This window comes from Cervus canadensis, chromosome 15 (genome assembly GCF_019320065.1).
Source record: "Cervus canadensis isolate Bull #8, Minnesota chromosome 15, ASM1932006v1, whole genome shotgun sequence".
In the NCBI taxonomy this organism is placed as follows: Eukaryota; Metazoa; Chordata; class Mammalia; order Artiodactyla; family Cervidae; genus Cervus; species Cervus canadensis.
The window spans coordinates 52,459,349-52,481,557 of record NC_057400.1 but is presented as its reverse complement, the minus strand read 5'-3'; the positions used below and the strand labels follow the sequence as shown (position 1 = coordinate 52,481,557).

Here is a 22,209-nt window from a genome sequence, read left to right as displayed (position 1 = left end):
ACCCTCTTAGGCATTTTGTGTTTAATTTCAGGAATTTCCTAGACCCCTCTGAAGGGCAGTGGATTCTAGGTTATGAACCCTTGTTGTAGTCATCACCTATATATTTTCATACTTGCTTGTATAACTGCTTTATGACCATGTATTTATACATATAGTACATTTCTAGATGAAGAAATATGAGACACTTTAATTTTGGCAGAATCCACATAAGAACAAGTGATGATGTGCAAGCTGTTCTCATTTTGGAAGAAAGTGGAGACATAATCATTTGAATAAAATTTTTTTTAAGGATCTTGCACCCTAAGACAAGACTATTTTTCCTAGACCCCCCACCCCCCACCCCCAGGTATTAAAAAATAAATGTTTAGCAATTCTGGTATCCTGTGTTAGCAAACCCTTGTTTTGGGCCAGTCCTGTGCTAAGAAGAGCAAAGATAGCTCTGATGAATAAAATGAGAAACTTTAGTCTCTGTGCACTAGATTTATTGGAGGGGATGGTACTGGTAGCCTCGCAGTCATGTCCATGTCAGATTACCGTGTTAAATTAATGACCCCAATGGCTTCAAGTGACTCATACAATGAAGTTAGCACAAAACTTTACAGGGGCCACCTTCTCACTCCCAGACCAGCTGGAGGGAGCCAAAGTTCCAAGCCCCACCCAAGGTCCCAGCCCTGAGGAAACAGTAGCACTGGCCCAGCACGATGATCTGGTGCGATGATGCCACTTAACTCCCAACAGTTTAAACTTGCTATTTATTATTAGTGACAGTTTCATATTAAAGCATTTATTATACCAGCTATTGTGCTAAATGTGCAGATTTAAGAAAAGCACCTTAATTCACCTAGAAATACTAGAAATATAATATGAATTCCTGCTAAGGGACCTTTTACAAGTGTGCTTATACACATTCAGGCAGTCTCTCAATACCCCAAGAGACAATAAATATTATCCTTCCCAGTTTATAAATGACGGAATGAGTCATCATGATTTGATGTGAGTTTCTTAACATGAAGCAGTGAGTCATAAAGAGAGTTGGTTAGAGGCAGGATTTGTTGGCATTCATGCCTTAGTTGTCTCTATCCATTCTGAAAAGAGCAAATGAACTTTCTGAGTTCATTCATAAAATAATATTCTTATGGTTATTTTCTAGTTTTACAGCTAGAAAATCTTTAAACACAAGGCCCTTGTCCGATGGGATTCACGATTCAAAGCGTCTCTGACACAATCAAATATTGTCCCGGCTTCAAGAATGTCTCTGTAGCCCCATTAAAAAGGACTTAATCACTAAGATCCATTTTGCGGCAGCATTTAACTTACTGAAGGGTTGGCTCCTGCAGTATCTCACTGTTCTGGCAGTATTTGCAATCATTCGCTAAAAAAAAAAAAGAAAAAGAAAAACTGAAATTCAGGTGAGCTTAGTGTAGAATCCAAAAAACAAAAACAAACCACACCGTTACTTACTTTAGTGATACCTGGGACCGTGAAAAATAGCAGGTTCTAATCTGTTGATTATCTGGAGGCAACTGGTTGATATATAAGCTGTTTAATTACTTGACAGAGGCACCCCCTACCACCCACATACACATACAAGGTATTTGTCAGGTGAGGAATACTACTGGCGTAACTCTAGTCTAATTGCTTATTCCTTAGAATGTAAAAAGCAGGCTGTTGTTCCTGGGTCTGAACCTTATTCTTCAGGACCAGTTCTTACCATCCTCTCTTGAGGTCACTGTGAATTTGCAAGAGAATTTGTAGCTATTCTAGGTTTGGAGAGGGTTTAGCTTGTCAAGTTCCTCACTGTAAACAGTAATGAGATATTGGATGATGACAGAATGGTCATAGATATTCTATTGCCACAGTTTTCCATACACTAAGCATTATTAGCCTTTTTCATCTTCCAGCAAAAGTGTGTGTTTTAACATTAACCTTAATTATGTGATTCCCTCCTTTTCCCCTCCTTCATCCTTTCTGATTATAACAGGAACACATGCACATTTTAGAAAAATCACAAAATCTAGAAAATGTTGAGAACTAAGTAAAAAATCACACAGAACATTGCTTCAAAGAGTAACTCCAGCTACATTTTGGTACATTCCCTTCTAATATTTTAAAAATAAATATATATAAGCATTTTTTTTCAAAAAATGGAAGTCATATATATTTTTGTTTTGATTTGAATTATTTCACATGGCATTATGACTTTTCCATGCCATCTGCACTTTAAAATCTTTTTTTAAAATAACCAGGTATTCAGTCATGTGGATGGATCATAATTTATTTAACCTTTGTTAATTTTGTCATTAAGTAATCTTCATTCCTAAATTTTGGCTACCATAAAAACTTATAAGGAAACCTTTTGAACTGCACTTAAATGAGTTAAAAGACAAAGGAGGAAAGAAATGGACAGAAACATGAGGAAAAACATGAGGCGGAAGCACTGTTTCTGAGCCACTATTTCTTGCCCCTGCCATTTTGAGGGTAACTGGGACCCCCAGTCTCTGTGAAACATCTCAGGATACTTGTTCTCAAGGTTGTCCCTCAGAGATGGTGGTTAACTCTAACACGAGCAGAAAATTGATAAGGTTCTGGCCAGGCAAAGAGACTTCCTAATCTCTGAGTGGCTATTTAACTCCAGTCCTTGCTTGCTTCTCTCACTGACCGTCGGCTTGCCAAAATTAGGAGATGACTCTGGGAAAGCTGACACAGTGTTAAAAAAATAAACTTATTTGGGAGGGAATTTTTCTCATAGAAGAGTTGAAGCTTTACAAGTACACACAGGTGAACATTCATAATGCCTCGCTGAATATTACTGCTTTGAGGACTCTGGCAAGCATGAAGGGACATGTGTCTGCAGTGGGTAATTTCTCATACACAAAGAAGCAATCGGAAAAGTTTGAACTTCACTTTCATAAAGGATCCTGAAAACCAGCACATCCATTGATCAGCATGAGAAATATATTACAAATACCTCCAAGAAAATGTAACATACAGTGTATAATTAGCCTCTGATATATGGAGCCCTGAAATAAACAGTTAACTATGATAATTTTCCTGCTAATTTACTTTAAGTTGTTTTTTCACTTCTCCAAAGGCTTTGCATCCGAAGGGCACAAGTATACTCCATGTAGAATTATTGTAATTCTTCAGATATTGAATGGAATGTAATTACTGAGAACCCTGGGAAATGCTGCCAGTATGCCCCTCTGAAGAATAATAAAACAATTAGCAGGGGTCAGAAACCTCTTCCTATACCATTTTGTAGGGAGTAATTGTTCTGCTTTTTAGTTTTGAAAGCTAAAACATTTCATTCTGACTTTGGTTTTAAGACTCCTCTTTACAGCTATACTCTGAGGCTTCATAATTTTTAGCTCATTATGTAGTTTAAAATGTGAGAACAATTGTTTAAATCAGTAATTTCCAGCTCTGGAGTTCATTCTAACCTTTCTAAATCTTTGATTAATTTTAACAATGGTTTTAATTTTGACGTATCCCTTTTAATTGTACTCAAAGATAACTTCAGCTTAACTTTGCAGTCCAAATCTGGCTTTGCAACGGGGCCCATTCTTTCTCTTTGAGATGGCTGCACAATAATGTTAGAAAATGTAACATTAGCAGTGCGGGGACTCCACTACCACTGCTGGTCAGCGCAGTTACAGGATGCTTTCTCAAGGCCAAAGAAGAGTTAACTGGATATTTTTAACCCGACCCTCCTTTGCACCCACTGACCCATGCAATGCAATATTTAATATGCTACAGGTGCTTTCCTGGGTTTGCAGGAGAGTTCAGAAGTTCCCTTGTTTAACTGTCTCCAGGGGCATAATGCCATCAAAGCTTGCCTGCAGATACTGGCTCCTCACTGTTTGAATGCATCCAGCATCAAGGCACTCAATTACCTCCAAGGACAACCCCTTGCATTTTTCAACATTTATGACTACTAGACATTTCTTTATCATTTTGAGTCCAAGTGTTTGCACCTTTGTTTTTCACCCCATTTATCCTAGCATCCTATCTCTGAGCTCTTAAGCCACAACAAACATGTTTAGTTCCATTAGGACAGTTCTTCAAATACTTGAAGATAGCTATCATGGACATCTCTTCACCCCCACATCTATTCTGGTTCAGCCTAAATATCCCCATTTGCTTCAACAATTCCTCATAAGTTTCAGGTCTCTTCTAGACAGTCCTCTAGATTGAAGTCCACAATTTTAAAAAAGCTACATTGCTGATATTTGAACTTCTAGTGAATTAAACCTCTCAGCCCTCTTCACTGAACTTCCTTCTCTGTAGATGTGCAGGTGGTTTCATGGACCAACGTGGAGAATTTTGCATTTATCACCACTAAAAGCCATCCAGTTAGTTTTTCTATCTTTCTGCAGACTTACGTCCTGTGTGTGATTTTTGACAGCAGGTGACTGTTTATTCATTGCTACTCTCAGTGAAAGTTGGCAAAAACTAAGGTTAAAAGATATAGGCTTTATTATCCAACTGCCACAGCAGGGATGAAGCCAAAAATTATACCCTAGGCTTTGGGGCCCTGCTGGAGCAGGTTGGCCTGCCTGGAGCAGGCCAGGCAACTTTCCTCCAATGCCAGCCAGTGGGAAAATACCTGATCACTCCAAAGCAGAGCTTCTCATCTTTTTTTGTTTTTCCCATCCCAGCAAACCCGGGGTTATGATACATTCCTATTAGCAACTGGATTGTTAAAACAGTGATTTGTAATTCAGGGACAAAATGAGGAGAACGTGCTCCTTTAGAAGGGACCTGTATCAGAGCGGGTGGGCAGAGCAAGCCCTTCTCTACACCTGCCCTGACTCTGATACAGCCCCACCCCCTGCTGGGAAGGTCCCACCTTAAGGTTCCCTCATCAGCCTACCCTGGTGGATGCAAACCAAGAATGCCCGGCTTCCCCTTGGGAATCCACATTCCAAATTTCCCAGGACCACCATTTTCCTTGCGACTAATTCTCAGTATGGGTCTTCAGAGCTTATCTGCAAGAATTGTGTTCACACAATTCCTCACCTACAGGATGAGAGAAGGACCCAACCGAAAGCTGATGAATCTCCCTCAGGATGTGAACTCACATGGGGAAGCTCAGGAAGGAAAAATGAGGTAGCAAGCCAAGGTTTCTGTAACTACCCTCAGGTTTTTTTCTTTTTTTTCTTCTTCTTCTCAGTGTTTATTTTGAAGTAATTTCAAATTTTAAGAAAATTTGCAAGAGTAGTCCAAAGAACTCACATATAACCTGATGAATGTGTCTTAATAAGACCAACCCTTTTAAGGGCACCTCCCAGGCTTTGGGCCTGTCCTATTGAGCAGGTCAGTGGGAGTCTGGTCTGGATAAAGGCGTAGACAGTGCATAGCCAGTGACCCTGCATCAGGTATTTATTGATTATATTGAATATATCACTTATATAAATTATATAATATGTATGAAATATAATAACATTAGTATTATTTCTGTATCAAGCTGTAAACAGAGTGACCCAGAAGCACATGTCCTCCCTAGGGTCTGAGTTGCAGCGTGACCAGCACAACGATGCCATCTAGCAAGGGAGTGACCAGTTGTGGGCAATCAAGCCTGGCCCATGTGAGAGGCCCCGAGGCTGTGCAAATCTCCCTCAAGCTAGGAGGCAAGTCATTCCTTCCCGTTGAACCCAAGGAGAGGTCAGAGAGGGCTCTTCTCAGATGGGTCCTTGGGGTCTGGGCTTCCCCGTTTACCTTCTGTGGGACCCTCCCCTCAGGGATGGGCTGGCGGCCACCTTACACCTTCATGCCTCTCCAGATGGCCAGCAGCCCACCAGGTCTCCCCAGCCATCTCCGGCTCTTCTGGCCAGCTCTGTACTGACTCCTGTGCCGGGTCTGAGCTCTCCCTTCACGCTCCTGTCCCTGGAGGGGAGCAGACTCCTGTGTCTGTTTTTCAGGCTCCGGCCAGCACGCCCTGCAGGCAGTAGCAGCTGGCACTGTTCCTCTCCCGACCTCCTCCCCTTCATAGCTGTTGCCAGAATGCTCAGCCAAGCTCCCTCCCTGCTCCCTTGATTAGGCGCTCCTGCCCTCAGCAGTTTTTGTCTTTGCTTTTATTGCCCCTTGAGACCTCTGCCCTCCTTGTTCTAAAAGGTTTGCCAGACTGCTCTCTCCTTTCTTCTTTCTGCCCCTTCTGATTTGACTCTGCCCCTGTCCTGTCACATACAGGACCTCAGTCAGTTACTCCTAGCTTACCATGTGTAAAACCACACTCACACCATTCTGATTATTTCACTCAGATCCTCATATATTGGGACAATAATTTTTTTTCCACATGTATATGTAGAAGTATATCTGTCTCTCACCTGCCAAGATTGTGCCCGTGACAGCAACCAAGTGGAATAAATGCATGGGGAGGACCAGAGAGAAAAGATAAAATGGCCCAGGAGCTGACCCAGTCTTCACCGTATATATCCCTGAGGAAGAATCCTGGCTCCTGTCTCATCCTACAGATCTTTAATATCTAAGAGGTGAGTGGCATACAGATACAAGCAGGTAATAAGCATGATGCTCATGGTATACTGTACATGCGATGGCCATGGACATGGCAGCTCAGGGGTCTCTGTGGGCATTTGCAGAGAATTGTGCATCTCTGTATGCAGGGCAGGGCCCTACAGGACTGACATAGCACCACAGGGAGGAGGTGGACAGAACAGGGTCCACCCAGGAGCGGAAAGCTAAGGAGTTCATCTTGCATAATATATTGGTGATATAAAATGCTTGGGACATTCTGCTTGACCAGGTTTTCTAATAAAACAGAAAATGCGTTTGGATTAAATCGTTACATAAATTCCTTTATAAATGCTTTAGTGTATTGTCCTATCTCACTAAGTCTAACACCAGAATAGGGTTATTCTTTTATGCAACAAATATTTCTTTCATATTTATGACATGCCAGACACCTTTCTTGGTACTAGAGAAATACCAGTGAACTGAATAGATCAGATACCTGGTCTAGGACATGTACTTTCTAGTGGAGAAGATAAGCAATGAAGAGACAATAAAAAAAAGATCATCTTAAAATGTGATACCAGTGAACTGAATAGATCAGATACCTGGTCTAGGACATTTACATTCTAGTGGAGAAGATAAGCAATGAAGAGACAATAAAAAAAAGATCATCTTAAAACGTGAAATCAATTGTTGAAGCAAGGTTATCTGTTGAGAATCAGCTGTCTGGCAAGGTGTGGAGGGTAGAAGAACATTTGAAGAGTGGTCTACTCTTCAAGGGAGTAGAAGGGAGGACTACTTGGAGGGAGGGACACGTGAACTGAGACCTGAATGATGTGAAAGAGTCAGACTGGTGAAGGCTGGAGGAAGACGATCTCAGGCAAAGGTAACAGCTAGTGCAGAAGCCCTGAGGCAGAAAGAAAGGAAAGCAGGTTGGTCTCACTAACTTGGACTGAGTACAGAGAAGATGAAGTGTGAGATGAGGCTGAATGGGTGCTCAGAGTAACAAGTCTGGATTTGATTATACTGTATTTAACAAGGTTTTATTTTTCTCTGATATAAGAAGTTACCTCTCTGCATTTTGCTTGTTCACACCATTTTTAAAATAGAAGTAAAAATAAATAAATAAATAAATAAAATAGAAGTATAGTTGATTTATAATATTAGTTTCAGGTGTATCATGAGATGATTCAGTTATGCATATACATGTATAAACCTATATTTTTTTCTTTTCCATTATAGTCTGTTACCAAGATACTGAATATAGTTCCCTGTGCTATACAGTAAATCATTGTTATCTATTTTATATATATTAGTGTGCATCTGTTAATCCCAAACTCCCAGTTTATCCCCTCAACCCTGGTTCCCCATTGGTAACCATGTTTATTTTCTATGTCTTTGAGTCTGTTTCTGTTTTGCAAATAAGTTCATTTGTATCACTTTTTTAGATTCCACATGTAAGTGATATCATATGATATTTGTCTTTATCTGACTTACTTCATGTAGTATGATCTCTAGGTCCATCTATGTTGCTGCAAATGGTATTCTTTTTTATGCCTGAGTAATATTCTGTTCTTAACACACACATACATATATATCATATCTGCTTTATCCATTCATCTGTCAATGGACATTTAGATTGTTTCCATGTCTTGGCTATTGTAAATAGTGCTGCTATGAACACTGGGGTGTGTGTTATCTTTTCTAATTAGAGCTTTCATCTTTTCTGGATATATGCCCAGAAGTGGGATTGCTAGACCATATGGTAGTTCTATTTTTAGTTTTTGAAGGAACCTCTATACTGTTTTCCATAGTGACTGTACCAATTTACATTCCCATCAACAGTGTGTGAGGGTTCCCTTTCTCCCATACCCTCTCTAGCATTTGTTATTTGCAGACTTTTGGATGATGACCATTCTGATTGGTAGGAGGTGGTACCTCATTGTAGCTTTGGTTTGCATTTCTCAAATAATTAGCAATGCTAAACATTTTTTCATGTGTCTGTTGACCATCTGTATGTCTTCTTTGGAGAAATGTCTATTTAGGTCTTCTGCCCATTTTTTGATCAGGTTGGTTGGTTGTTTTCGAGTTGTTTGAGCAGTTTGTATATTTTGGAAATTAAGCCCTTGTTAGTCACATCATTTGCAAGTATCTTCTATTCCTTAGGTTTCATTTTGTTTATAGTTTCTTTTGCTATGCAAAAGCTTATAAGTTTGATTATGTCCTATTTGTTTATTTTAGCTTTTTCTATTGCCTTGGGAGGCTGACCTAAGAAAACATTGCTACAATTTATGTCAGAGAATGCTTTCCCTATGTTCTCTTCTAGGAATTTTATGGTGTCATATCTTATATTTAAGTCTTTAAGCCATTCTGAATTTTTGTATATAGTATGAGGGAGTGTTCTAAGTTCATTGACTTATATGTGGATGCCCAGACTTTCCAATACAACTTGCTGAAGAGACTGTCTTTTCTCCATTCTGACTTCTCTTTTATTACTGTTTTGAACTAGTTTTACATCTTTTATTGATTTTTATGTGTTATGTTTTATTTTCAACTGCATATAATCTTAAAAGCCAAGGACTACTTTTTGGATTTCTTTATATTTCCTAGCAAAATTTTTTGCTTAGACACTCTACACATATTTAACTGCTTTGAAACATACCCTTCGGAAAATCTACATTTAGCCCAGATCATGTATTCTATATAAAGAAGTAAACTTTCAAAGTCCTTTGAAAGATTTCTATTGTGTTGAAAAGGACTGGGAAATGGGTAGATTTGAACATTTAGAGTTTTACTTGGAGATTCTTTTTTCCATAGATTGAGGTAAGTCCAGTGCTCTCACCATGAGTCTTGTAATAATGTTATTGATGATAGAAAACAAATTGTTGCTAATAATGTAATGGCATGATTAGTGATACCCAAATATAATGATTCAAAACATTTTTCTTCCTTTATGAATTAGCTTCTGTTAATGTTTCCAGAAGAACAGAGGTTTGCCTCAGGCTTCTCATTCCAAATAAAATGACTATCTTAAAATAATATTAATAAATTCACCTAAATATGGGTATGTCTGAAATAGAACCAACCTCCTAATACAGCAGCAACTGTGGCTATCAGCATGCTTCACACAGCCTGGGGTAGTGGCAGCCGGCCAGCATATTATCCTCTGATCCATTGCTAGTCTACCTCCTAAATGTTATAAATATTCATGTATGCCATAGAAAGCTACAAAGGGCTTTATTCAAACATTTTTTTGAATACTCCTTTATGTTTCCCCCAAATGAAAGAATGTCTGTTTTTTTTTTTTTCTTTTTGCATAGGATCAGAGTGTGAATTCTCTTTTGTTCATACTCATAAATCCTGAAAACCAATATGCAACAAATTCTCTAATCCTCATTTCATACCCCAAGGGTGAAGAGGTTCAAAATAAAAATACTTAGGATTGGCATGGCAGCTCACTGTGACTGTGCAATGCTGCCACCAAAAAAAGCATCTGTGTTCCCAACTACCCAGGTGACTTCTGCCCCTGGCAGGGACTCCCTCAAGGGAGACAGCCTCCCAGCCCCATGAAGGCTGCCAGCTTTGCTCACCACCATGGCTTTGCTGATGAATGAGGGGGAAGCTGCGCAGATATCAACCTGGAAAGGGAAACAGACAAGTCCTTTCCCAGGAACACACTAGTAACAGCAATCACTAGCGAGTTGTTAACTGGTAGTGGTGGTGGAATGGGAGCAGGGTGGGCTAGTTTATGGGGAGAAAAGGTTAGAAAAGTTGGCACCAACGCCAGGCTGGTCAAAGCCAGGTTTCAAAAACATAAATCCTTTTTTAAAAATTCCAGTTCATTTTTCAGTAACACCTAACTCATGGAAGGGCAATTATAAAATTCAGCTTTCTCTCAGTGTGATTTATCAAATGAAATAAAATTTATCACCGCTGGAGCAGAGAACTGTTATAATGGTACTCTTGCAGTATTCTTTCTCCCCTTTTCTTTCATAGTAATTACAACCCCTTAATTTTGAGTGGGGCATTGGATACCCAAAATAAGGGCTACACATTCTTTCTTTTCATGTGACTATGTTTCTTCTGTCTGATAAAAGGTGAGCCAAGTGGTAAGTGCAATTCTGGGTCACATCCCTACAGGGAAGCAGCAGGTCTTCACCTTTTTCCTTTCCCCTTCCCTCTAGCTGGCATGGGGGTGGTGGTGGTCCACCGTCTTGGACCACATGGCTGGTGAAATGGCACAAGAGAAGAAGGCTGGAATTTTGACTGCTTCCTGGAGCAGAGCTTCCAGACTTAGACATTTAAGTGAGAAAGGAATAGACTTATCTTGCGTAACCCATCATTAATTCAGGCTTCTATTATTGCAGCTGAACCGCTATCTTAGCTCTTCAGCTGCTTTCAAGCAAAAGTGGACTCTGTCAGAGCAGGCTGTGAAGGACCTCTCTCCTCACTGCCAGGCACGTAAGAACATACTGCTGTGGGCATGAAGCACAGAGATGGGGAAGGGGAACTCCCTTAATGTCCATTAAATACGGTCTTGACTTTTCCTTCCCAGATGCGACACCAAGATCTAAAAATCCAGATGAAACAAATTTCATCCTCCTTGACAGGTATTTTTGCTTTTCTTGTTTGTTCTGTTCAGTTAATGTTAATGATCAAAAGTTCTAACGCTCAATCAACTCTTTAGGAGACGGACTTCTACGCCTCTGTGCACACGTATACTTTACAGTCAAATGGTTAGCTTAACTACCCTTTGGTCTGTATTTCTGCCTAAGTGATCTGGAAGGTTCTTTGCCTATTTGCCATATCTTTCATTTCTGGAAAACAAGTTTTCTCTTGAGAAATTAGGGAACTATGTTTAATTCTCCATACTAATAAGTGAACAAATAATGTTTTTACTTTGATCATAGAATTACTAAACTGACACAACAAGAGAGATATTCATACCCTACCCTTGGTATGGGTGGAGGCGGGGGGACTGCTAAGAAATATTTGCCCTCTAGCACAGAGTTTAAAGAATCTGCACCAGAGGGCAAATTCAGTTGGTAAGAATCTGTCTGCAATGCAGGAGACCTGAGTTCAATCCCTGGGTCAGAAAGATTCCCCTGGAGAAGGAAATGGCAACCCACTCCAGTATTCTTGCCTGGAGAATCCCATGAACAAAGGAGCTGGTGGGCTACAGTCCATGGGGTCACAAGACTCAGACATGACTTAGTGACTAAACCACCCCACAGAGTGTCTTTGAGGAGTGCGGACTCAGGTGCCAATTCCTAAGAAGCTTAAGACGCAGGACCTAGTGCCCAGCACTTGCTGCTGTTCTCTACCGGGCTGAACTTTGCAATAAGCTCATTCTCAAAGCTGAGTAGTATGATCTTTACAGGATGACTGTGGGATGTTTTGAATTCTCCCAGAGTCACACATATTAGCTGGATTTCAGGAAACAATTAGAACAATTTTTCTGGTAAGAATGCTTATAATACTCTATGACTTACAGGAATAGTTAAATACCCTGGCCCCACCAATGATTCCCCAGGGATAGTCGGGGGTGGGGGGGCCACCATCCCCATTTTCTGTTGGGAAAACTGACCCATGGAGAACTTAAGGGACAGCTACAAAGTGAGGAAGCTGACCCTCATGTCTCCTGAACTCTCAGCCCTAGGCTTTTCCTGTGGTGCCACGTTCACCGCTGCAAAGCGTACCCCGGGCACATGCTCATCCACACAGATATAATATCGCACGTCCCCATCCCTGCCGGCTGCAGCCAAAGGATTTAGAAGACAATGGGGCATTCCATGAACATGCACTGTGTCACTAAAGAAAGGCTTTGGCAAGACCCGCCTTATTGCTTCACAGAAGATGAGAAAATTAACTGCAAAGTAACAAATGGTTTTTTTGGGAGGGGTGGGGTGGGAGGGGCTGGAAAACTGAATATGCACCACTTCCACACAACTGTTCCTTCTAAAAAAATTTTTGCTTTCGGTTAAGGAGGATTTTCAAGTTCCCGCCCTGAACTTGGGTAAACTTTACTGGACTAAGCAAAACACAGTCAGGTGACTACTCTATAACAAAGATCTTCTGTGGAGTTGCCTTTTACCTACATGCACTCAAGTCAGCCTCAGCGTATCAACATTTCAAAGGCATCCTGGGGCGGTCTAGCTCCACAAACAACATGGAAGTCACTCTGGAACATTCGTGCATTTTAGCAACAGGCAGCCAAGGATGAGGCACATAGTGAAAAAGCTAGCTGCCACTGGGGCCGCAGCACAAACGCTATTCAGTTTCACAAAGGAGAACTGACAGATTAAACAGGGTAGCCAATTTGAACTGAGTGTTTCAAAACTCCTTTATGTGTAACTAGCTTTTCAAGGTGGCAGCATATATGGAAATTATTTCCTTTATTAGTACCAATGCAAATTTTTATTTTAAAAAAACATCGTGGTTAAGGTTAACAATACTGTACACGTACCATTTTTTCAAAGTTTACTAGATTGTCAATGAACGTCTTGTTCCCCTCATGAGTAAATGTCATATCTGCAAAGAAATAAAAGTCACATTCTAATCACTAACAGAAATATGTCATACAAAGAAACCACAATAGCACCATTAGATTATGCTGAAGATTTGCATAACACTGCAGCTGAAAAAAGCCGATAATAGTTCCTTTTATGTTAGGTGTTTAACTTTCTAAAAGCATTTTACCTGAGCTTAGTTAAAATTTCCAAACTAACCCTGTTTCACTCTCAAGGCTTCCAAACCACACACAGATTCTCTGCTCCTGCAATAATCTTGCCAGCCCTTTCAGAAAAGTCAGGGCAGAGGGGGGATGCCGAGGAAGGTGGAAAGCTCGGATCATTCTTCCCAAGGAGGTCAATCTGATTAGGCACCTGTTCCTTTCTTCCCCATACACTCGTCACTGGCTCGTCCTGTGCATTTCCTTGGAATTACCTTTAATGAGCAAAGGCATGAAGGGGATGAGAGGAGGGTCCAATTTGGCTACTGTCAGCCTGTAGGCCCTGTGGTTTCTTGAAGGATCCTTTAGAGAAACAGAGATGTTGGTTAAGGACTAGTGAAATGTACACCACCCTCTTCTACCTCCTAACCCAACCCAGCCCTGTCATCTCCCAATCAGGTAGTTCTGAATCAAGTGTAGCTACAAAAGAAAGGTAAATTTAGTTAAACAGATGGATTTTTGTTTTAAAACAACTTCCCATATGACAGGAAAATAAATAGATTTTTTGTTTCCTTTCTTCATTGAAAGGAAGATACGCCTCCAGGGATCAAGGGAAGAGATCCCCTTTGAGAGCCAACACAAAATGTTAAACAACCCCCAACCACAAGAGTCCCCTTCTCCTGGGAGGACGGCCTCCTTCCGGGGAGCCCAGCTCACCCTCCTGGCTGCCTTGCACTGCCAGTCTCGACTTGCCTTCTCTGAAACTCTCCTATGACTCCTGCCAAGTCCCAGTCACTCCTTTTCTGTCTGTGAACACCTCCCTGCCAATGGGGAAAAATAATTTGGCAAGCCAAGGAAAACGCAGCTTGCAGACCCTAGCCAACCTGTGCTGGATGGAAAGGATCCCATTACACTGCTTTTCTTAGTTACACAAATTGACCTTATGTGGGACATAAGTCCTCTTTAAGTTAGTACCTGAGAGTGCCATTCATTAGTCAGACATGCTTGTTTTAGCAGCACTAAAATGGGATCATAAACTTCTTAAAGTCATACAAGGACAGATAAAATTTCTGAAATGAGAACTTCAGCTAATCAGAAATTGGATTAATGCAGACAGTGAGTGGAATAAAGGAGCCACTGTCACTTACCATTAAACTTTCAAACTCTGCATAGAACTTCTTGAACTTGCTTGGCAGTTTCTGTTAATGAAATGAAAATGCCACACTCATATGTCAGATTCAATATCTAGATATGTATCATGTGTTACCATTTCTAGGGGAAATGTACTTCTTTTGGCTCTTAATCAAACATCTCTAAGACAGGCTAGACTGTAATCTGTCTTGTCATTTGAGGATAATCTTAGAGATCTCATCTTTTAAAAGTCTTAACCTAGTTGAACCTAAATTAACTATGGATGCTTTTGGTCTTATTGCCTTCTATAATGTTTTCTGAAATGGATTATTCATAAAGAGGGCTGTATTCCCAGACTACAAGTGGTTTGGCATTAACCCCCACCACACACTGTTTTAAACTCTCAAATTCCCACAATGAAGAATTTAGACCAGCGATTATTATGATTAAAAGTTTTAGAAACTACCTAGTTCAACCCTCCTCTTCCTTTACCTTGTAACCTACAAGAAAGAGAACAGGGATTTTTATCAGTTTTTTTTTTTTTTTTTACGGCTGTATTCTCAGGGCCTAAAAGAGTAGCAGCATGATGTCAGGTACATAGTAAATGCTCAATACATATTTATTTGGCTAGATTAAACCTTTTCTTTATAGACAGAAGAAATTAACCATCAGTTTAAATGACATGCCAAAGTCACACAGCTGGTGATGGTCAGAGCCTCTGTAAGTCATGTCTCCTGCCTCCTTTTTTCTTGTTTCTCTTCTATGCGAGACGCTTTCCTACACAAGCATTTCTCCCACAGGATTTCTCTGCCCTGCTCTAATACAAAAATTGATAGTTCTATCAATTTAGTAATTTCTCATGGTTGTATCTTGGCAGATGATTTGAAACCACTGACTGTACCCGTACATTTATGCCAGTAGGTCAGTGATGAATCATTTTTCAATCTGTTGGTTCTCACTTTGCTAGGTCCTGAGCCCATAGGAAAGCTGAACTTTTCTGACAGGGCCACACAAAGAGCAGTGTGATGTTCCCCATTCCGAGACCGTGAAAGTGCTGACCAAGTCTGGAGCCTTGAATGCCCACTCAGTTCTGCTTCACACCGTGACATCCATGGGCAACAACTGACTCACCTGTCAGGCCTCTGCAATCCCCTCAAAGCTCCTCTCTCTTTTTTCTCTCTTCTGTGAATGGGTTTGACCTATTTCCATTTAAACACTGTTCTTGTTTAGCTGCTGAGTCATGTCTGACTCTCTGCAACCCCATGGACTGTAGCCCGCCAGGCTCCTCTGTCCATGGGATTTCCCAAGCAAGAATACTAGAGTGGGTTGCCATTTCCTTCTCCAGGGGATCTTCCTGATCCAGGGGCCAAACCCACTTCTCCTGCTGGGCAGGCAGATTCTTTGCTGATGAGCCACTGGGGAAGTCCTTAAACACTGTAGAACATCTTATTTTGTTTCTAGGAACTAGTATCCTCATAATCTCTAAACTCATTGTGCTAGTGCCTCTTTTCAAGCTGGGTTTCAGGGAAACCTGATATTGTTGTTTAGTGGGGAAGTTCAAAGGGATGAAGGCTGGCACGGACATCAAGGGATACAAGAGTCTCATGCCCCATGGAGCATTCAAATCACCATGCTCAGTGATAACTTTCCGTGAACACAGACAACTTATAAAATGAGGAGTTGATGGAATTTTTGGTTACGCCTGTCACTCTAGTTCTTTCTTTACTTAGCTGGCTTTTGGGTCAAAGGCAGGAGTGCATATGGGAATAAAACTTGTGTCTCTATACTATTATCTATGCACACCCTATGGACTTACTTCCCTGGTGACTCAGTGGTAAAGAGTCTGCCTGCCAATGCAGGAGACATAGGTTCAATCCCTAGGTTGGGAAGATCCCTGGAGAAGGAAATGGCTACCCACTCCGTATTCTTGCCTGGAGGATTCCATGGACAGAGAAGCCTGGTGGGCTACAGTCCACAGGATCGCAGAGTTGGACACGACTTCGTGACTGAACAACAGCAACGACAACAAAATCCACACCCCCACGCTTCCAGAGCAGGGGTTCTCAAGTGGAGCCAACTTTTACTCACTCTCTACACCTGGGGATATTTGGTAATGTCTGCAGACCTTTCCTGATGTCAACACTGGGGTGGGTGGAGTGAGAGGTGCTACTGGTTATATAGTAAGTTGAGGCCGTGCGTGCTGCGTAGCCTCCTCCATGGCACAGGACAGGCCCCTCCACCCTCACGCATGCAACAAAGAACGATCCTGCCCCAAGTCATCACCACTGGGGCCGAGAAACGCGGCTCTGGGTCCTCACTCCCACTGGCTTTATCTCAGATGAGTCTTTTCCCCTCCATGTGGAAGCATCCCCTGGGCCACGTGGTTTCACTCTATTCTCCGCTTTGTTTCACTGACTGCCTCACACCTGCCCCCTAGTTCCTGGAGGGCAGCCTCTGTCCCTCAGGCTGCTCCTGCTGCTCACTGCTGTGGTGTGGGAAGCATGTGGGAGGGGGTTGCCAAATCCAGGAAGATGAACCCAAGTCAGAGATGCTTGAGAATGAAGCTCTCCCTACAGAATGACCCAATTCCATTTCACCTTAACAGATAAGTGTTTATACACGATGAGAGGGGGGCTCTCCTCTTTGCAGTAGCATGCAAGGATGGAAACACAAGCTCACAGACTGATGTGTTTCTGCCTCTCCCTGTGGAATGAAGGACTAGATGATGAAACTCCCTTTCTTGGCTGCCTACACCCAGTCTCTGCGCACTGCCCCCCACCCCAAGCGGCCTCCTGTTTTTCTCTTTAGACCACAGGAAAGGGAACTCTGAGAGTGTTCCTCCATGCTACAGCCTTAAGGTCTAGCTCCTATTATGTGTACCTAGACCTGGCCTTCCCTGACCCCCATGAGCCTTCATACCTGATGATTTTCTCAACAAAATGTTTGGTTTGATTTTCCCAAACCATACATGATTTTCCCAACCAAATCATTTGGACTCTGCAAGAGGATTAAATGCTGGAAACAGGTAAGGGAAAGCAGACTCTCTGAGAGGTTACCCTAGATTTCCAAAGATTCCGAGAGCCGTGGGCTACAAGAAGGAGAGGCTTGCACCCTGGCTTCACGGCTCAGATTTCTTGGCAGCGCTAACTTTCACTACCCGGAAGATGCCCGAGATGTGTGGCACACGGGCCTCACCAATTCCCTCATTCCTATATTCGGGGGATGAGCTGCTGTGTGCTGCATCTGCCTGGAATTTTCAGAGAAACCCAAGACAGAAGGACCTGTAAGGACCTGTTCTATAAACAGTGGAAACACAGAGGAGGGACAGAGGGGGAAAAAACAATTTCAAGAGGGAAGTGGGCAGGAAAATGTTTCAAAGAAAACATTTAGAGATGCAAACAGCTGACTTCGGTACCTTTTTAAAGCATCCTTGCGAATTAAGTCTCTCTCATCTACTCCTTGCCCTCTTTTTGTGTTCCACTTACACATACTTTTTCTATTTTTAGTAAGAGCCTATTTTTGTGTCTATGTTCTATGAGAGATTAGTATTTCTTTGACTATATACCACATGTAAGGGGTCAGGCATATTTTGAGTACTTAGCTAATGAAAAACGAAGCTGTTCTCTAGCATAAATAACCAACTGTCAACAAAACATTCATTGTATTTGCCGTAGAAATTCACCACACACCTGCTTAACTTTTGCACCAAACTGAATTCTGGCCAACTGTTGTTCCTTCCTACCCACAGAGGTCTGCCAGGTAGTTAGGAGATACTTGGTCCTCAGCTGGGCCAAACAGTTGGCCTTCTGGCTAATTCTCCCAGGAGCAAGATGACTACTTGGATAAAAATGGATCTTCTGTCCTCTCTTAATTACAGATACAGCCTATTTCAAAAGCAAGAGGCAGACACCAGAGCAGAACAGGATCTATGAGCAAGACCTCTGAAGTTAAGCAAGCAATGCTGTTGATTCTGGTTATACCTAGGAACTAGACTTATTATTTATATTGTATAGAGCAAGAAGCTCATACTCATTTCTTTCCCTCCCCCACTGCATTGGACAATGCCTTTTAAAATTCACTCTCTGAGGCAAAAGGAGACAGGTCACCTTCCTCAAAGTGTCCCACCTTTTCCACTGTTATATAAGTGTGAGAAATACTTCTATTAAAAAGGGCTCACTGATGAGTTTGTGTTTTTGTTCTTAAGGCAAAAGTCACAGCTGGGTCTCTGCTTACCTCCCATGTTAGTGCCAGGCGGCTCACAGCTACGTTACTTAGTCCCATGACGATGGCAAAAAAGGAATTCAGATTTTTGTACTCCTTACAGCTGAAACACAAGAGGCACATGTTGTAGTAAAATGCCACTTTTGAGTGAGATAAACAAATTAGAGTTCTATTTTCTGATGGTCATTAATAGTCATCAGGACTCCTTCACGAGAACAGGCATTGATAGATTTAATGCTTTAAGTTCCACTTGGGTGACCGTGTTCTGCTGTTTGATTTCTTATTGTAATATTAGAAAGGTGATGGTTTTAGCCATCTAGGTTCAGGTTTTGAGAAGGAATTTCAAGACACCTACACTAAGCATTGCTATTATAATCCCGAAGCTTGCTAAAAGCCCTGTGGACCTGGAGGAGAACATATCATGGGCTAGGAAAAGACACAGCAAAATGTCCTTGGAGAATTCCAGGTCAATGCTGGACACCTTACGCTCTGGTAGCGAGAGAGGGAAATAAGGAAATGCTGCCGCTGCAGCCGCCAGGGCTTCCAGCTGCCATGTAATGCTTCTAACTTGTTGAAAAATATCAATTTACAAATCATGATCCCTCCAGTGCAGGAGACCTGGGTTCAATCCCTGGGTCAGGACAATACCCTGGAGAAGGAAATGGCAACCCACTCCAGTATTCTTGCCTGGAAAATTCCATGAACAGAGGAGCCTGAAAGCCTGGGATTGCAAAGAGTTGCACATGACTGAACACATGCACACACAGCTAATAACCTAAACAACTGACCAAAAAATAACTTATTTTTTCTGTAATTTTTCAATGTCGATGAAGCTGATCATTTTGAACCTATACTTATGCCATTATTAGCTTTTATGAATATATATCTGGGAATAAGAATATTTTGGAACAAGACCAAAGGTTCTTATCAAAATACAACATTTAGTCTAGGTACTTGGTTTAACTTAAGAAGAAGGAAAAAAAAAAAGGAATCTTCAACTTCTTCATACCCACTCCTTGCAAAGGGAAAAGAATTCACTTTGCAATGAGCACAAATCCTTTACCACAAGTCAATATGGTTATCTAAGTTGACTACATCATAATTAAATCTTGTTTGGATTAGCATTTTTGCAAGAGGCTAATTAAATTGCTGCGTTTGCTCCCTGTGTTCTCCTTGCAGAGTGCTTCGTAAATGGTCTGTGTGGAAATGGGAAAACAGATTGAGAGAAGCTATGGCATGTCTCTCGCAGTGCTGGGGAAGCGGTAGGGCTTTATCTGTGCAGGGGTGGTCAGGGGCTGAGAGCAACTTCAGACACCGCAGGCTGAAGGTGGCGAGGAGGGTCATGGAAACGCCCCTTGCCTTTGTCCTAGCTGTGTGCTCATGAAAGGACGTGCAGGCCTGCTTCTCTGCTCACGGCTCTGGTCACTTGATCACCCTAGGTAAGTCACGAAATTTCTCTCTGCCTCAGTCTCTCCCACCTGGAAAAGGCAAGGATAACATTTGGACCCCCAACTTCACAAAGTTCTGGGCAGGTCGAAGAGCTTCAATAGAATATATGGAAGTTCTCAAAAAATACCACGCAAAACGTACTTCCTGCCACTAGGTTTACATCTCATGCATGAGGATCCTGGTTTCTGAGTCTACAGTCTTCTCCAGCTGGATTGGGTGAAGAGTTCTACTGTGTGGGATGTATGTGAAGTTGCTCAGTTGTGTCCGACTCTTTGCGACCCCATGGACTGTAGCCCACCAGGCTCCTCCGTCCATGGGATTTTCCAGGCAAGAATACTGGAGTGGGCTGACATTTCCTTCTCCAACTGTGTGGGACAGTGCAGCTTAAATAATGTTTAAATAACATAAGCCAATTTATCCTGAAGGCTAAATTCACCCATAATCAGAAGGAAGAGAGAGATAAGAAAGACAAAAACATTAAAAAAAAAAAAAAATCCCGAGTTCCTGCAAGGCTCTCCTCTGCTGCTCTGTAAAATAGCAGCGGCAGGCCCCTACAGGTTTTCCATCTCCATGGCTGTGTGCAGACTTCCTCTGCCCTCCCTCGGTGCACGCGGCCCTGCCAGGCTAAGGGGAGGAGAGGAGGTGCCTTAGGGAACAGGGAAGCACATACTGTCACATCTTCCTAGTCATCTCCTTCCAAATAGAGACATCTGGACCCCGCAATCAGCCGATTCATGGCTTCTGGGAAAGTGGTTGCACTCCGAACCAGAAATTCATAAGCAACATTTTACCAAATCTTTCTTTCAAAAGGCATGTTTTTCCCCCCAAATTAAGAGATACCAGCATTTGAATCCAAGGGCTTTGGATATCCCGCTGAACTCCCAAATTTTTGGCAAAATAATTCAAGGCATTTGGCAAGCTGGCATGTGTGAAATGTCAAGCAGCGGTTGCTTCTTTGTTTAGCTCTGGAAATTAGACTCTGTACGGGATCTAAACTTTTTGGCTCAAGCAAACTGCCCAGCTGGGGTCACTTGGGCTCCCCACCTTCCTAGGCTAGAGCTCCCTGCTTTTAGAAAGGAAAGACGTCTCGCAGCCACAAGCTGCATTTAGTGTTTTATTTTTAGCACTGTGGTGATACCAGAAACATGGAAGTAAACAGGAGGTTGTCAGGCATATCTAAATAGCAGGAGAAGATTAAATTCATGTCAGGGAGAAATCTAACTGGCCCCTGCAGTAAATAAATTGTTTCCCACGAAGTGCTGTTAAATAGAATATTTATAAGACGCTTGCTTTTTCTGATGTTTATGGAGATGATTTTCATGGGCCAGGTTAGCTCGTTTTTATGCATTTTATGGATTTTATCCCAGCTGAGTTGGAAGCACAGTTTTACACGTATGTTTCCACTGCCCTCTACTGGCAAGAACGTGTCCAGTTAGACCTCGACTCGCCTAGCTTTTAAAACAGAACTTTTGCAACAGAACTTTGCTGACAGAGCCCTTAAACTGAAGGAGGTACAGTCTCAGTAGTTCAGAGCAAAAAGAGGTCATGATTTTAACTTGAGCCTCAGTGCTGTAGGATGTTAATTTATATATTAGTGTCAATATTACAAAAGCTAGACAAAGCACAACTTTCACAAGAGTTCAGGTACTCTTAAGCCCCTGTGGTTGGTATGTTAGTTGCTCAGTCGTCCCCAGACTCTTTGTGACCCCATGGACTGTAGCCCACCAGACTCCTCTGTTCATGGAATTCTCTAGGCGAGAATACTAGAGTGGGTTGTCATTTCCTTCTCCAGGGGATCTTCCTGACCCAGGGATTGAACCTGGCTCTCCTGCATTGCAGACATATTCTTTACCATCTGAGTCACCTGGTGCATAAACAGATTTAATATCTCATTTTGCTTTTTAAGGTGTAATCTAAGGGGACAAAATGAAACCACAGCTCAAATGTTTTTCTCTCCCCGAGTGAATACTTACTGGGCTGCGATCTTAATAAATTTTTTTAAGAGCTGAACACGCTTGCTAGGCTGGGAACAAAGGCAAATCTCAGTGACAACCCAAAACTGAATTTCATTAAACCTCCTCAGGAACAAATCCAAGTTTGCTGTGGTCTTTTTAAAATGATGCCTTCCAAATGTGTGATAGATTAGCTCCAGCTAGAAGAAAGGAAAACAGTATCACATCTTTGTTTTTAAATCAAAACACCAGCTTGCTCCTCCATTTGACATGCCAAATTGACACTGGTCAGCAAGCATGAATATAATCACTGAC

At 41.9% G+C, this 22,209-nt stretch overlaps 1 protein-coding gene across 6 annotated transcripts in view; it reads right to left on the bottom strand.

Moving 5' to 3' along the window:
* The window catches only part of RAPGEF4 (Rap guanine nucleotide exchange factor 4), a 315,877-nt gene that overhangs the window by 2,927 nt on the left and 290,741 nt on the right, over positions 1-22,209 (bottom strand). For all 6 annotated transcript variants that reach the window (XM_043487630.1, XM_043487631.1, XM_043487633.1 and 3 more), the window contains 6 exons: positions 21,916-22,094; positions 18,506-18,596; positions 14,290-14,340; positions 13,417-13,504; positions 12,938-13,002; positions 1,318-1,372 (listed from right to left, as the gene is read on the bottom strand). In XM_043487630.1, coding sequence (XP_043343565.1) covers positions 1,318-1,372; positions 12,938-13,002; positions 13,417-13,504; positions 14,290-14,340; positions 18,506-18,596; positions 21,916-22,094 — 529 coding nt within the window. The remainder of the gene's footprint in view (positions 1-1,317; positions 1,373-12,937; positions 13,003-13,416; positions 13,505-14,289; positions 14,341-18,505; positions 18,597-21,915; positions 22,095-22,209) is intronic.